The 16,482-nt window shown below is 49.2% G+C and overlaps 1 protein-coding gene and 1 long non-coding RNA gene across 2 annotated transcripts in view; both read right to left on the bottom strand.

The window, feature by feature from the left end:
• The window catches only part of LOC141727760 (serine/threonine-protein kinase pim-1-like), a 69,017-nt gene extending 52,541 nt beyond the window's left edge, over positions 1-16,476 (bottom strand). Inside the window, exon 1 of the mRNA XM_074534044.1 lies at positions 16,467-16,476. Coding sequence (XP_074390145.1) covers positions 16,467-16,476 — 10 coding nt within the window. The remainder of the gene's footprint in view (positions 1-16,466) is intronic.
• The window catches only part of LOC141727740 (uncharacterized), a 572,619-nt gene that overhangs the window by 352,098 nt on the left and 204,039 nt on the right, over positions 1-16,482 (bottom strand). The window lies entirely within an intron of this gene.

Raw genomic sequence — 16,482 nt, 5'->3', positions numbered from 1 at the left:
CATCCTGAACGCCCTCTGTGCCTATGGTCAAGTTGCCAAAATCTTGGTGCCAGTACTGCAGCTTCTCCTCTGTAGCAGTCTGAATTGCTGCTAGCATAGTCCAGGGTAAAGAAGCAAAAAGGACCTTTTTATAATCTCCACAGATGTTTTATTCAGCTGTGCAGGGAGATGTTCAGGTCCCAGCACCCACACACAGAGGGTCTCACTTTGTCTCCACAGGGGCCTGGGGGCTGACCCTGATCTCGGGGCAGTAGAAAGATGAGGGGGCCAATCAGGGAATAGAGAAGGTGTGGCTCAGGAACACAGGAACAGACACAGGAACAGGGGAAGGAGCCAATGGGGTCTAAGAGCTTTTTGAGGGAAGCTTCTTGTGTCTCCCTAGACCAGGGAATGCCCCCCCCCCCCCCCCAGGGTCTCCACAATTCCCCATGCTTTATATTATTAGGAAAGCTTCTCTGAAGGATCAACTGAATCAACACAAAATTACAAAACCAATCAAAAGCACTCATAGGACAATTGTTCAAAATGCAAACAATTCTGAGTTCCCAAAGTGCCAACAGATTTCTTGTAGTGGCTTAGATCTGGCAGGAGGGATGCAGGGTTTTCTTAGCGCAGTTTATCAGGAAACTGAGTCATCCATACTGAACCTCTGGTCCATGGCCTCCTCACTGCCATCGTGCAGCAAGGAGGCCCAGAGGCTGCTGTGCTCTGGTCCTGTCAGGGATGAACACAGCGGCTCTGTGGCCAGTGCCAGCTCCAGCTCCAGCAGCTCACAAGAGGAGACTCCTTCCAGAAGCTCTGCTGGCTCCAGTGTGGCAGACCAACAGAGCACACTGGAAGCCCCCTTCCACTGCAGCCACCCCCAGCTGTGCCCATCATCACTGCAGAGCAGGAGCTGCCCCAGAGGAGCCGCAGCCGGAGCTCATGGCAGTGGCAGGTCCCTGTGCCCAGGGCAGAGCCACAGAACCTCTGCTCCTGCCTGGGACAGGGGCTGCTCACCCTGGTGTCCCACCGAGAGGAGGGATCCTGGGCCCCAAACTCTGCCCAGCCCTGCAAAAGGCCACCCCGCCAGCAGGGCCAGCAAGGTTCCTGCAGCCATTCAGTCAAATCAGAGGAAACAAATGTCTCTGTAGCTGACACAGCCTCTGCACACAGCTTTCTCCCCCTTCTCCTGGTGCCTTTCCCTGACTCCAGGAAGAGCTGCAGGAAATGCTGTGTGAGCCATGATGATGGAAGAGCTACTGATAAAAACACTGGGGTGATGCTTTCGGAGGAGTCATGAATGGAAGATTGACCAACTTTCCAGCCAATGGTATGCCAAAAGTTTCCATTCTTTAAATAATTGACTACAATCAATTAGTAAAAAGAAAGACACAGAAACAAATTAAATCTCCCCCAGCTGCTGGCTTTCCTCAGGCTCCATGGTCTATGTATTGCTAGACTCACTTCATTCATTCAGAATATTAACTGCCCTGACTTGTTGGGGACTGACCACAAGGTCTCATCTGTGGTGAGCAGTCACTAAAATTAGCTCAGCAGAGGCATCTTCAGCTGTTCAAGTGTAGCAGAAATACATATTCTCTGCTTCATGACTGTGTGGCAACAGCTGCTGGTGTGGGTTTGTCAGCGTTGCTTCATGGATTACTCCTGGGAAGGAATTGTGTGCACAGGCACAGTGTGATGGCTTTGATCTCCTCTGATTACTCCAATTGGATGATGGCCAGAACTTTTAGGCAAAAAGCATCATGACAGCAATATTCTCCAAACTACTCCTGTGGTTTTGGTTTTCTTACTGATTAGGTTCAGTGTCTGGCCTCAAGAAATGAGTCCAGAAAGAATAGGCAAACCTCAGCTTGCAAGTTAGAGTGCAAGTCTTTAATTTGCCATTTTTGCAGCATCTACAAACAACTTTTAAACATGTCTGCAAAAAAATCTCTTAGTTCTTGCTATACCTATCCAGAACCGGACTCTCTCCTCGTTTTATTTTGATTTGAGATCCAAGCATGATTTTTTTCTGGACAGGGAAGTTAGAATGAGCTGCAAATACAGACTACAAGTGTGAATCTATACTGCAGGAACTGAGCTGTAGCTTGGAATTAAAGGCAAGAAGTGATGCCATGGTAAATGTGAACACTTAGTGCTGGCATAGGAGCCTTCAGCAATGCTCCACCAACCCATGGTTCACATTGCTACAAACTCTCGTTCTGGTGTAACAAAGAGTGTTGAAGAGCTGGCTGTAAGTAAAAAAAAATAGCCAGAGTGTTAATTTTGGTTAATATGGCAAACAATGACTATCTTATAATTCAGAGCTCATAGAAGTGAGTATTCAGATTTCCACTTAGTACGTGCTAGCAGTTTTAATTTGAAATCAACAGGTTTATCCAAATCAAGTTATCCATAGGAATTAATTTGCTCTATGATCTGACTAAAAATGCCTCATTGTCTGATAAGTTTAGTAGAAATTTGCAAAGTCAGCAGTCCACAAATTTTAATTTCTTGTTTAGTGGCTATTCTGCAGGAAAGCTTTTACAGACTAATCAGTTTGGATGTAATTAAAATGCCAGTACATTTCATCTAGCCATTTTGGTATTAGAACAAAACCATATGACTGCACAGCCTTTTAAAAAATATTTTCAAATAAATTTTCAAATCACCAGTCTGAGTAGGACTCAGGAAAAAAACTCTACCAAACTTCAACTCCATTGGAAGATTCCTTTGTCACCCTGTGTATCAACTCTACATTCAGAAGATTAAAAGTCCCAATGATGGTGGTTTTGGTATGGTTAGGAATCGGAGAAGGGTCTTCTTCCATCTCAACTCCATGCTGGAGTGCCTTTGGGATGTGGCCTGCTGGCCGTTGTTTGTGCAGCCCTGGTATTTCTCCATGAGGCAGAAAGTGCAATTGCATTTCCAGCCCAAAGCCCGTGAGGAGTGGGGCGTGCAGAGCTGTGCCAGACCCAGGCCAGCAGCTGCGCCCCCAGAGGGTTTTGGTTCCTGCCCAGGGCAGCTGGTGCATCTCTGCTGTGAGTGCCTGCCCTTCCAGGTGCCCATGGACAGCAGGTGCAGGGTTCTGCAAGGGGCACGGAACAGGGTAGGGATGTCTGCTGGCAACAGAGTGCAGCGGAGAGCAAACAGTCCAGGATGGTCCTGGAGTGTGTGACAGAGAACTCCTGACACAGCTGGTGACTGAGCCAGTGAGGGAAGGCACTGCTGGACCTGCTGTTTGTGAGGAGAGAAGGGCTGCTGGAGGAGGGTTGGAGGCAGCCTTGGGCTCAGTGATCACAAAATGCTTGTGTTTGGTTCCCAGAGAAGGAACGAGAGATAATGGGGAAGTGTTGACCTGCAACAAATTGTGAATTTGTTAAGCTTTAACAGGCAGTGCTTAGTCATACCTTCCCTCACACCAGTGGTTAATGTGTGCAAGTGGATGTCTTAGCCTTGAGAATAAAGACAGTGGGCCTACTGAGGAGGTAGCTGCAATGCATTCAAGGAGAAGAAGGCTCTTAACCATGGAAGGAGAATTTGAGGAATGGGATGTTCACCTCATGACCACCAGAGACCCTCAAGAGACCCCTACTCTAAATGTCAGTAATTTTGGGGAAGTGATTTAAACATGTCAAATATTTTGTGAGAATGTTTAGCCTGTGAGTTTGAGTAAAGTAATGAATAAAAGTAATGAAAGTAATGTCTTAGTTCCATGGATACTAACACCTGGGTGTGCATGGTTTAGGGAAGTGATTCCTCACACACCCAGCACTGAAATAAAGTAATGCCTCTTTTCTCACACTGAGCTGGCAGTGTGGATTGGGCCCTGCTCAGTAACTTGCATTTTGGTCATTTCTATTGAAGCATAAAGAATGGTTGAAATGAAATATTTTCCAGCTGTTTCCATCTTCTTTACCTTTTGGGGGACCAAGGTTCTGTGCTGCAGGTGTGCTGGGTGTGTGCAAAGCAGTGCAGCCCCAGAAACCCCTTGGCTTGCCCACAAGGTGTCATGCCTTGTTGCCAGGTGTGCCCAGCTGTGGCAGCAGAAGGAGCCCGCAGCACAGTGGGCACTATGCCCTGCCCAGCCGGGGGTCTCTGGCACAGAGCAGCAGCAGCGCCAGCACCGTTCAACCCACTCCTGCCTTGGCTTCCCCTGGCACACAGAAGCCTCTGGAAATCAACACCGCCAATAGCGTTCCCAGCTTGGAGCAGCTGCTGCTGGCGGGCAGGTGCTGCCAGTTCGACTGCTGCCAAAGGGGAAGAAAGGCAGAGCAGAGGAAGAGATGTACATACAAAGCAGCCCTGGGAACATCCTATGAACATGCAGATATATGGGGTGATTTGTTAGGAATTACTTCAGCTGCTATGCCAATAGTGCTTTCTCTCCTGGTTCTGTACAATGCTTTGGGCCATTTTCTTGGTCTGGTTTCCTTTGCTTGGGTCCCATCTGAGTGCTCAGCTGTGGTACAGACTGTAGGTGCTTGGGGCACTCTTGGAGTTCCCCTTGGATCCCCTGAACAACAGGGTTTGGCCCATGAGGGGAATTTGTGCTGCTTTGTGACAGAGAAGAACTTCCCAGGCTCTTTTGTATTTGCTGTAGGGAAGGTTGGTTATTGCTTTGCATAAACTCACAGACCAACATGGAGTGTTTACTTTGTGATGTCAGGGCATGGTTGCCACATTGTCGTAGTGACATCAGAAGGTTGCCTTGGTGCACGGAAGGCCTGAGTGTCAGAGCAGTCCTAGCACTTGCTCACATCAGGAGAACCCTCCTGGTTGGGGAATTTGTCAGTGGGCAGCTGCCCACTGACAAGAGCCTTGTTTTTTCTATTATTTACCTAACTTTCAAAAATGACAATGTTTCACCGTCTGGCCACAGCAGCTTTTGCTGTGTATGGCATTTCTTTCTTCATGTATTACGTGACACACTTCACCCGTAAGTAGAGGTTTCCCTTCTGCATCGGTTAAAGTGTAACCTAACCTGGCTTTTTTATGTCTTCCTGCTCTTTCTTGGCGACTGAGTTGATTTTGAAAGAGAAAGAGCATTAGGATGCCACTGGTTTGGTAAAGCTCCTGTCAAGAGGTTCAGCTAAAAGGGGGTGTTTTTAGCCACAGGGGCAGCATTTGCAGGGGAAGCTGCAGGGCTTCCATTCCCTCCACGGGAGAGTCTGTGGCAGTAGGGTCTGTCATTTCCTCAATTTGCTGGGAGAAGCAGGACAACTTCCAAAATGCAGACTTCTAAAGACTTTATAGTTCTCCCCAGAACTCAAGGAAAGCTTCTTTTATTCTAAATTTTGTAATGAAAGGATTTGACTGTCCATTTTGACTCTTGACTGAGCGCTAAAATAGTGATTCCCTTTGCAGTGAAGTGCAAACGCCAAAGCAGTGAGTGTCTGCTCCTGAGCCTGGAGCTGCTGCTGTGCTGTTACACAATAGAACTGCCACAGCTCAGGGGGATTTGGGGCAAGCTTTTCTGGGTGACTGTTTTCAGCAACTTAAAGGGAATAAGTGCATGAAACTTCTTTTTTTTTTAAAAAAAGTACCTGAAAGACAAGAGAACAAAAGCTGCTTTATCTGTTGGACAGAACAGAAGCATTGAGTGTTGAACAATTTGCATTTTCTTGATCATGTTTGTGTTCATTTACTGACTAGACAGGCCAAAGTGCAGGCACAACCAAGATTATTGTCCTGATCTCTTGCTGGCTGTGTGAAAGCACTATGTCACCTGGAGGGATGTTGATAAAGAAAAATACTCTCTGTTTGGGTTGACTTCTCTTCTGTGGGATTCAGCAGCCCAGGCAGTTTTCTCACAGCACTTGTTCATTTCCCTTGCCCACTCCAGATCACATGATCCGTGTATTCAGAGGCGCTGATCCTGAGGTGAGTGAGAAAGGAACATTTCATGTTCCTGGTGCTTAAGAATTGTAGAGCAAGCTGTGAGCTTGGCCAGCAGTAGTAGAGTGTAGAGGGCCAGCTGGGTAGGCTGAAAGAAAATCCATTTCCATGTCTGCAGCAGCATTAACAAAGGCATCACTGGCTATTTCCTAATTTTCCATTTCAGAACTTTCAAGGAATGAAAAGCTTATGTTGCAGAGAGAATATTGCTTCTTGATAGTAGCGAGGGTGTAATGTCTAATTCAGAAGTATTAGCAATTCTGTTGAATTAGCCCATTTAAATTTAGTCTCAGTGACTTAGAATCCCATTGTTATCAAAGTTTCTGATTTGTCCTTAGCAGAGCTGGTTGTCAGCTAGGGCTGTCCCGCTCCTGCCCTGTCCCCAACAGCTCTGCAAGCACCTCGAGGGGACACAAAGGCTGAGCCAAAGGGTGAGAATTGCACAAGGGGCTGAAAAGAGCTCCTGAGGGCTTTCTGTATTTTGATGATCCCCACAGTGGATTTGGGGCTGAGTCCAGGACGCTCAGGCACTGAGAGAAAGCTGAAGAAGCTGCTGAAGGAGTCAGGAGCAAAACTCCAAGTCCCTTGGAGCATCACTGGGCCCCACGGAGGGCAGGGACTGCCAAAGGCTCCCCAGGGACTGCTGAGAGCAGATCCTTGAGGCCAGGATTGCAGGCAGCCAAAGGCTCTGAGCAGGGAAGTGCAATGCTGAGCAAGGCCTGGGCTGGCTGGGGGAAGCAGAAAGGCAAAGCCCTGAGCCCAGCCGGGGACAGCAGGGCCTGTCCCTCACGGGTGGCTCAGGGCTGTTTGTGGGGCAGTGGGATGTGAGGGGCAGCAAGGACAAATGTCATAAACCTGTGGGACACTGCAGATCCTCAAGGAACCAAGGGGCCAGTGGGACACTGTGGGGCCTCATGGAAACAAGGAGACCATTGTGAAACTCAGGAGCCCCATGGCACCAATGGTCCATGGTGACCTTGTGGAGCCCGTAGTGTCACAGAGGAGCCACTGTGACACAGCGAGGGCACATGGAGCCGAGGGGCCATGGTGACACATCAGAGCTTTGTGAAACCACGAAGCCATTGTGACATTGCAAGGCCCCATGGAAGCACGGGACCATTGTGACACTGCAGGAGTAAGGGGAACTCTGTGACACTGCAGGGCCTCATGGAACCAAGGAGACCATTGTGACACTGTGGGGTCCCATGAAACCAAGGGAACATGGAACAGGTCTGGCTGACTGGGCCTCCTGGCAATCACCTGACAGGTCTGGTTGACCTTGGCATGTTGAGGGCTGCTTCTCATCAGCCCCTGAAGCACTGGGGCTCTTGGCTTTCCTTCCAAAGGGAGAGGACTGTCCTTCTCCTCTAGGGGACCACGGCCAAAATTGGTATTCCTCCTCTAAATTTCCTTATATGCACAGATTGTTCTCAGATGAAATCTGCCAGAATCACAGAATCACAGAAATTCTAGGTTGGAAGAGACCTTTAAGATCATTGAGTCCAACCCATGTTCTAACATATCAACTAGATCATGGCACCAAGTGCCACATCCAGTCTTTTTTTAAACTCTTCGAGGGATGGTGACTCTACCACCTCCCTGGGTAGATGATTCCAGTATTTGACCACTCTTTCTGTAAAATACTTCCTCCTTAATTCTAGCCTGTATCTCCCTTGGCGCAGCTTGAGACTGTGTTCTCTTGTTCTGTCTGTTGTTGCCTGGAGAAAGAGACCGACCCCCAGCTCATCACAGCCACCCTTCAGGAAGTTGAAGAGAGTGATAAGGTCACCCCTGAGTGTCCTTTTCTCCAGGCTGAACAACCCCAGCTCCCTCAGTCGTTCTTCATATGGCTTGTGCTCCAAGCCCCTCACCAGCCTCGTTGCTCTCCTTTGGACACGCTCAAGCATCTCAACGTCCCTCCTAAACTGAGGGGCCCAGAACTGGACGCAATACTCCAGGTGAGGCCTCACCAGTGCTGAGTACAGGGGAAGAATGACCTCCCTGCTCCTGCTGGCCACACTATTCCTGATACTGGCCAGGATGCCATTGGCCTTCTTGGCCACCTGGGCACTCTGCTGGCTCATGTTCAGCCGACTGTCAACCAGCACCCCCAGGTCCCTTTCCTCCTGAGCACTGTCCAGCCACACCGTTCCTAGCTTATATTGTTGCAGGGGGTTATTGTGGCCAAAGTGCAGGACTCGGCACTTGGACTTATTGAACTTCATCCCATTAGATTCTGCCCATCCATCCAACCGTTCCAAATCCCTCTGCAAAGCCTTCTGTCCCTCTAACAGATCAACACACGCTCCCAGCTTAGTGTCATCTGCAAATTTGCTAATAAAGGACTCTAAACCCTCATCCATGACATCAATAAAAATATTAAACAGAACTGGCCCCAGCACAGATCCCTGAGGGACACCACTGGTGACTGGTTGCCAGCTGGATGCAGCACCATTCACCATCACTCTCTGAGCTCGGCCATGCAACCAGTTCCTAACCCAGCAAAGAGTGCTCCTGTCCAAGCCACGGGCTGCCAGCTTGTCTAGGAGTATGTTGTGGGAGACAGTGTCAAAAGCCTTTCTGAAATCCAAATAAACAACATCTACAGCCTTCCCTGCATCCACTAGGCGGGTTACCTGGTAATAAAAGGTGACCAGGTTGGTCAAACATGACCTACCTCTCCTAAATCCATGCTGGCTGGGTCTGATACCCTGGCCATCTTGTAAATTTTGCGTGATGGCGCTTAATATAAACTCTGTTTTGCCAGGTACTGAGGTCAGGCTGACTGGTCTATAATTACCAGGATCTTCCTTTGCACCTTTTTTGTGAATGGGTATCACACTGGCCAGCTTCCAGTCATCCGGAACCTCACCAGTGAGCCAGGACTGTTGGTAAATGATGGAGAGTGGCTTTGCAAGCTCGTTTGCCAGCTCTCTCATTACCCTGGGGTGGATCCCGTCTGGTCCCATAGATTTATGAAAATCCAAGCATTTCAGTAGTTCTGTGACTGCCTCCTCTTGGGTAATGAGGGGACCATTCTGCTCCCTGTCACCATCAACCAGCCCAGGCAGGCAGGTGTCTTGAGGGCAAGTCATCTTCCCACTAAAAACTGAGGCAAAATAGGCATTAAGCACTTCTGCCTTTTCCTTATCTTCAGTTAGTAAGTTCCCTCCTTTGTCCAATAAAGAACAGAGGCTGGTCTTACCTTTCCTTCTACCATTAATGTATTTGTAAAAACATTTTTTATTATCCTTTACAGAAGTTGCCATTCTAAGTTCAAACTGAGCTTTGGCCTCCCTAATTTTTTTCTGCATGCTCTAGCAGCCTTCTTGAATACTTCCTTAGAGACCTGACCCTTCTTCCAACGCTGATACATCCTCTTTTTATTCTTAAGTTCCTCCAAAATCTCCTTGCCCAGCCAGGCTGGACGTTTACCCCGTTGACTGATCTTTCGGCACACAGGGACGGTCTGTTCCGGTGCCCTCAAGATCTCTGTTTTGAGGTATGCCCACCCTTCCTGAACTCCTTTGTTTTTTAGGACTGCTTCCCAAGGGACGCTCTGAATAAGTCTCCTAAACAGGCCAAAGTCTGCCCTCCGGAAGTCCAATGCAAGAGTTTTACTGGTGCTCTTCCTGACTTCACCAAATATTGAGAACTCTATTATTTCGTGATCACTCTGCCCCAAGTGACCTCCAACCACCACATCTCCCACCAGCCCATCTCTGTTTGCAAACAGCAGATCTAACATAGTCCCTCCCCTGGTGGGTTCACCCACCAGCTGCAACAAAAAGTTGTCCTCCATACATTCTAAGAATTTCCTGGACTGCCTCTTTATTGCCGTATTAAGTTCCCAGTAGATGTCTGGTAGGTTGAAGTCACCCACAAGAACAAGGGCTGATGATCTTGAAACATTACCTAGCTGCTTATAGAATAAGTGATCTACCTCTTCTTCCTGGTTGGGTGGACGATAACAGACTCCCAGTATGGTGTCAGCCTTGTTGTCCTTCCCCTTTATTCTTACCCATAGACATTCAACTCCATCTTCCTTAGTTTCAATTTCGATGGCATCAAAAGTTTGCTTAATATAAAGGGCTACCCCTCCACCTCTTCTTCCTTTCCTGTCTCTCCTGAAGAGCTTGTATCCATCCAGTGCAGTACTCCAGTTATGTGAGTCGTCCCACCATGTTTCCGTGATGGCAACTGTTGTAGTGTGTTGTAATGTCCTGTTTTAGACTTCCGGGTCCCGGGTCCCTTCCCAGGTGTGCCAAAACCCTCCCTTTCCCCCTCGCCCCCTTGCTGAGTGAGTCCTGTCAATCAGGCTTAACATTCCAGCAAAGGCGTCGTGTGGTTGGTCAAATTCAAAGGATGCCCCTCAGGCCCAGAGGTCATTGGCCTGTCTAGGTGTCCCTCGTCCCTTCAGACCCCGCCCCCCCCACCTGGTTGGTTGCTCACCTGTCCCCTCCCCTCCCTCTGAGCTTAAAGGGTGAAGCAGGCCATCTGCTCGCGATTCTGTTGGAGGTCTTCCCAAGATTCAGACCTCTGTAACCATGGAATAAACCACTGCATATAACCCTCCGGCAGAATCTCTCCTTTTTTCTCTTCACCTTCGTCCGAAGTCTTCTTCCTAAGGTAAACGGAGTCCCTAACAAGCCTGGACTTGTTTAGTGCCCAGCTGAAACCATCAGCAAGCTAAAGGTGTCTCTGGGGTGATCCACCACAGATGCCGCCTTTGGCTCAGCAGCGAGGGTCAGACTGGCCCAGGCACAATCTAACTGGTAATATTGGGATTCATATTCCAATAGGCAACTAACTACATCACAGCTTGGCAGTTGCACCATGGCCTCCAGCTCTTCTTGTTTGTTGCCCAAGCTGCGTGCATTGGTATACATGCACCTCATCTGGGCTACTGACTTCACCCCTAACTCAGCCTTGCAATTCTTGGGCCTGTTTCCAGATAGCTCAGCTGGTTCCCCTTTCCCCTTAAAACCTAGTTTAAAGCTCTCTCAATGAGGTCTGCCAGTTCATGAGCTAAAAACCTTTTGCCCTTAACAGAGAGGTGCACCCCATCTGGTTCCAGCAGAGAAGATGCTGTAAAAGGTTCCCCATGATCAAAGAATCCAAAATCAAAGAATCCAGAAGAGACAGGTCTGCCTGCCTTGGCCACCCAGGGGCCACCTCTCATCTGCCTTTGAAACCCTGGGACCAGGTGCTTTTCTTGCTTAGGAAAAAAAAACATCCATCTCAACCAGGTGCCCATGGCCAAAATTGGGAAACTGCCTCTGGAATTCCCTATATCCAAGGACAGCTTCCAGACAAAAGCTGCCAGTACTGACAAGTCTGGCTGGCCTTGGCTTCCTGAGGGCTGGCACTCATCTGCCTCTGAAACACTGGGGCTCTGTGCTTTCCTTCCTAATAAAAAGAACTCTTCTTCCTCAACACCTCTTCCTCAGGTGCTCATTGCCAAAATTGATGTTCCACCTCCAAAATGCCCAATGTCCAAGGATATCCCCTAGATGAAAGGTGCCAAGAGAGACAGGTCTGGCTGCCCTTGGCCTAAGGTTGGCCACTCCTCATCTTCCAAAACACTTGGACTTTTCACTTTTCTTTCCTATAGGAAAAAACCATCCATCTTGACCAGGTGCCCATGGCCAAACCTGCCATTCTACCTCCAAAACTCTGTACATCCAAGAATTGCTCCCAAGTTAAAACTGCCAGGACAGACAGGTCTGGCTGCCCCTGGCCTCTTTGGAGCTGCCTCTCACCTACTTTCCAAACACTGGGGCATAGTGTTTTCCTTCCTATGGCACTGAACAGTCCTTCTTATCTGTGCAGAAATGACCAAAAATGGGATTTCACCTCCCAAAATCCCTATATCCAAGAGTTGCTTTCAGACAAAAGCTACCATGACAGAGAGGTCTGGCTGGCCTAGGCCTCTGATGGCTGCCTTTCATCTGCCCCTCAAACACCAGTGTTCTGTGCTTTCCTTCCTATCAAAAGCATGATCCTTCTTCTCTAGGTGTCCATGTCTGAAACTGGGATTCCACCTCTAAAATTCTGAATATCCAAGGGTTGCTCCCAGGCAAAATCTGCCAGTACCATCAAGTCTGGCTGGCCTTGGCCTCTGGTGACTGCCCCTGCAACACTGGGGCTGGGGTCTTTCCTTCCCATGGAGATCCCTGGGACACTGTGGGGACCTCATGGAACCAAGGGGATCATTGTGGCACCACTGGAACCCATGGAATCAAGGGGCCATGGTGACACAGCGGGGCTTCATGGAACCCAGAGACCATTATGACTCTGTGGGGCCTGATAGAACCATGGAGACCCTTCAGGGCCTCATGCCACCAAGGGGGCCTGATGACACCTCAGGGCCTCCTGGAAACAAGGGACCATTGGGACACTGTGGGGCCCCATGGAACCCAGGGAACATGGACCAGGTCTGGCTGGCTTGGCCTCCCAGGGGTCGCCTGACAGGTCTGGCTGATGTTGAGATGTCAAAGGCTGCCTCTCCTCAGCTTCTGGAGCACTGGGACTCTGTGTTTTCCTTGCTATGGAAAAGAACCATTCCTCTTTTCAGATATGCATTGCCAAAATTGGTGCTCTCCCTAAAAATTTCCTATATGCAAAGGTATCTCTCAGAACAAAATCTGCCAGCTCTGGCTGGCCTTTGCCTCTGGTGGTCACCTCTCATCTGCCCCTGAAACAGTGGAGCTCTGTCCCTTCATTCCTATGGAAAAGAACCGGAATTCTTGTCCAGGGACCATGGCCAAAATTAGAATTTGGCCTCCCAAATTCTGTATATCCAAGGATTGCTCCCAGACAAAAGTAGCCAGGACAGACAGGTCCGGCTGGCCCTGTCCTCTGGTGATTTTTTAGATTATTAGCTGAATGTTTTCATTTGAAAACACCTTGGAGAGGGCCCAGAAATCTCCCACGGAGGAGTTTTGAAGTCTCGGGCAGATGACTAGTACATATGGACAAAGGAGTTCTGTTCTCTCTGCTATTGTGGTGGTTTTGCATAACTGAAGTACTGTTCTAAGAGAAGCTGCTAGCAGTTTCCTCTGTGTCAGACTAAATAACCAATAAGTAATTAGCTATGAGAATTGACAATCTGTTTAACCACTAAGGAAACTGTGCACGCCTCTGTGAAGACAGATGCTAAAGATCAAAAAACCGCTGGGGTTCACCCACAAGCCCCGGGCAAGGGTAGGAGAAGCCATCAGCCCCTGGCTGTGCTGCTGCTGTGTTCTGGCCTGGCTGCTGAGATCCTGGCCCTCCCCCCAGCGCAGCCCATCCTGACACAGCCCCAGCGCAGCCGCTGCAGAAACCTCCATTGTAAAACAGCTCCACCGCAAGCACCGAGCCCGGCCTGGGTCACAGAACCATCTGCAGGTCCCGGGTGAGATATGAACTTTCTCAGTGCTTCCATCCTCCCTCGACTGAGAGAAAAGGACAAAGTTCAGGCTCATAGAGGAGCAATATGAAGACACCAAGGTCAGTGAAGAGGAAGTTGAGTCCCTGATGGGAGGGATGAGGAGATGTCCTGATCTTGGGGCTGAAATCCTCTTGTAAAGCTATGGAGAAGAATGTAATTGATGCATCAGACTCTCTTTTTCCCTATAATGCACTAAAAAGTATGAGGAATGAGTCTTATGGAGAAGTCTCCATAGAATGAAAGAGAGACCCCTCTCCCCAAGAGAACTGAAGAAAGGCTCTTATAGAAGTGGTAAACTGACTGAAACCTTTAGGTTTTGTCTCATTACATTGTAAGTAACAAAGAAAAGGTTTTAGGGGGAGGAGAAGTATTCTAAAAGTTTTGTTCTGATTCTTATTTCTCTTTCTTTGAGTTACTATTAATAATCTTTTCTTTATACCCTTTTAAAGTTTTGAGCCCACTTTGCCTTTCTCCTAATTCGATCTCACAGCAGAAAATCAGTAAGAATAGTCTAGTGAGTGCACAGGTAACACGCCAACACTGAACCCACCACACTAATTGATGTATTGTCTAAGAAATCTCATATTGGTGATCCAAAACCACTACAGAGAACTTCCTGATGAACTGCATGAGAGCAGAGGGAAATCAAGGCAGAGCCATGGTTTGTCAGTACTTGCTTGATCCTAATGAGCAATGTGGTGCATTTGGAGCTGAGCCCTGGAACCTCAGGGCATGAGAGGAGATTGCACAAACCTTTACAGGAGTGAAAGTCAGAGGAAACACTCAAAGTGTCTCAAAGCATGAATAGGTCCCACTGAGGTCCATCCCCAACGCAGGCTTCTCCTGGACTCCTTGGAGGAGTGAATTGGAGGCCAGGATGGCACTAAATGCTCTCAGAGACTCAGTGTGGAAAGGAAATTCCAAAGTACCTTAAAAACCTTGAGTATCTCAAATCATTGATGAGCCCCACTGAGTGTCAGTAAAGAGTTCTCAAGGGACTCATTAAAGCAGAAAATTGAGGCCATGATTACAGAAACTTCTCATAGAGTTTGTATGAAAAGTGAAACACCAAGTACCTAAAAATAACTGAAGTACCTTGAAGCATTAATGAGCCCACTGAGTGTTGTTACTGACAAAGGCTCTCAAGGGACTCAAAGCAGATAATTGGAGGCCATGTTTGCAATAAACCTCCCAGAGACTCCAAGTCATAAGAAAAACCCAAAGTCCTTTGAAAAACTCTGTGAGCATGAAGGAGCCCCCAGGGCCATTCCTGAGCAAGGCTCCCCAGGGACTCCTTCCAGCAGATCCTTGAGGCCACTGGGATGTGGGCTAGAGGGGGATGATGCTGAGGACAAGGGGCTGACAGTGCCCAGCCTGGCTGGGGCTGTGCCAGGAGGCCCCAGGGCCTCAGGACAAGGTGTCTCCTCCCAGCCCTTGGTGGCACAGACCCTGCTGTGCCCCAGGGCACCAAGACTTGGCTTCTCTTTGTCCCCACCTGTCATCACTGCCTCCAGTTTTCTGCTCTGCCTGGGGCCTGGGGACACTTTCTCTGTCGTGTCCCTGAGTGGGACCCATTAAAACTTCAAGAAAGTTTGGAGTTGGATTCTGCCTTGGAGTTCTGGAGAGGTTTCTTCAGCTCCCTCTCAGAGATATTCAGGGCCTGAGCACAAAGCCCCAGAGGCTCATTAAAGTCCTTGTGCTGTGTCTGTGCTGCTGAGCTGGGCTGGGCTCCTGGCACAGAGGCAGCTCCTGGTAACCAAGAAGAGCTTCAAAAGCACATTTCTCTTGATGAGCAGCTCTTCTGCCAGCCCAGCAGGGCTGGGGCACTGCCTGCAGCCAGCCCGGGCACAGCACAGAGGCACAAAGAGCTTCAATCAGTCAAGGCTGGGAAGGAGAAATACCTGGGGCAGAATCAGTGCCAGTCCATAGCACAGGAACCTCTGGCTGCAGGACAATGCAGCTGCAGCTCCTGGAGCCATCTCCGAAAGCTGGAACATCCCAATGCCTACAGACTCTGTGAGTACAACTCTGAGTATTTCTGGTGCAGGGGAGGTAAAATGCTCATGAAGCTCTGACATGCTTAGGGGTTCTGATCAGTCAAGGAGTATTTCCAAGACAAGGATTTTGATAAAAACGTGGAAATTGCCAAAGATTTTGTATTCCGTTTTATACTACTGAACAATGGCAGAGAAGGGGGTATAAATATTAAAGGCTGATTATGAATTTTGACTAGTGTCTGAGACATTCATACTGTTCCTATTAGTGATCAATAGGTTCACAGGAGGTCCCTAATGTGCTTGCAGCCACTCTGCCCATGGACAGCACCAGCATCACTTTTGCTCTTAACCATCAGACTCAGTCTGAGCTGTCCTTTCTCCAGGCTGCAAACAGAACCTGCCCCCAGCCAGTGCCCTGCAAACAGCCAGGGTTCTGTCAGGCCAAGGAGAGTGCACAGAGATTTGGGGTCGGTGAGTGCTGGCAGGGAGAGATCAGGCACAGGGGAACACCTGCAGGAGGAAAATCTCCAGGAAGCAGAGAGAAGATCAGGCAATGAGAGAACACAAACCCAGCAATGCTGTGGCAGGGAGAGTTTAGAGATGTCCACAGGATCCCCTCCAGTGCAGCCCCTCCCTCTGAACAAGCCCCCTCCCTCCTGTGCCCCAGCCCAGCCTCTGCCCTCAGGGCTGGGGCTCCAAGGCGTGCAGCCCCTCCTGTGCAGGCAGAGCTGCAGCAGAGCCGTGGGGCAGCTCTGCAGCCCCGGGCCCAGTTCCCTCTGCAGAGCACAGGGCTGGGAGCAGCTGCCCGGCACTGGGGGCTCTGGCAGGGGGCACAGCTGGCTCAGGGTGACGCTGTCCCCAGTGCCTGGCTCTGGGCAATGCTGTCAGGGCAGCCAGGGAAGGAGCTGCATCTCCCTTAACCCAATGCCATCATAAGGACACTTGGAAGTCTCCCTGAGATTTCAGTCCAAGCTAGGAACTTCAATACAGGGTGCAAACCTGTCCTAGAGCATCTCTGAGGTATAAGATTGATGGGAAAAGTCAGAGGTGTTCTGACACTGAAAATGCTGCTGGGTTGTTGAAATGAGCAACGTGAGTCCTTGGCTACAAATGTGGAGCTGGACTGTGGGGGATCCATCTGCCCTCAGCAGTACCTGGTGACATTTTACG

Source organism: Zonotrichia albicollis, unplaced genomic scaffold, assembly GCF_047830755.1.
Source record: "Zonotrichia albicollis isolate bZonAlb1 unplaced genomic scaffold, bZonAlb1.hap1 Scaffold_254, whole genome shotgun sequence".
In the NCBI taxonomy this organism is placed as follows: Eukaryota; Metazoa; Chordata; class Aves; order Passeriformes; family Passerellidae; genus Zonotrichia; species Zonotrichia albicollis.
Note: the sequence above shows the minus strand (reverse complement) of the source record. Positions and strands in the feature narration are given on the sequence as shown.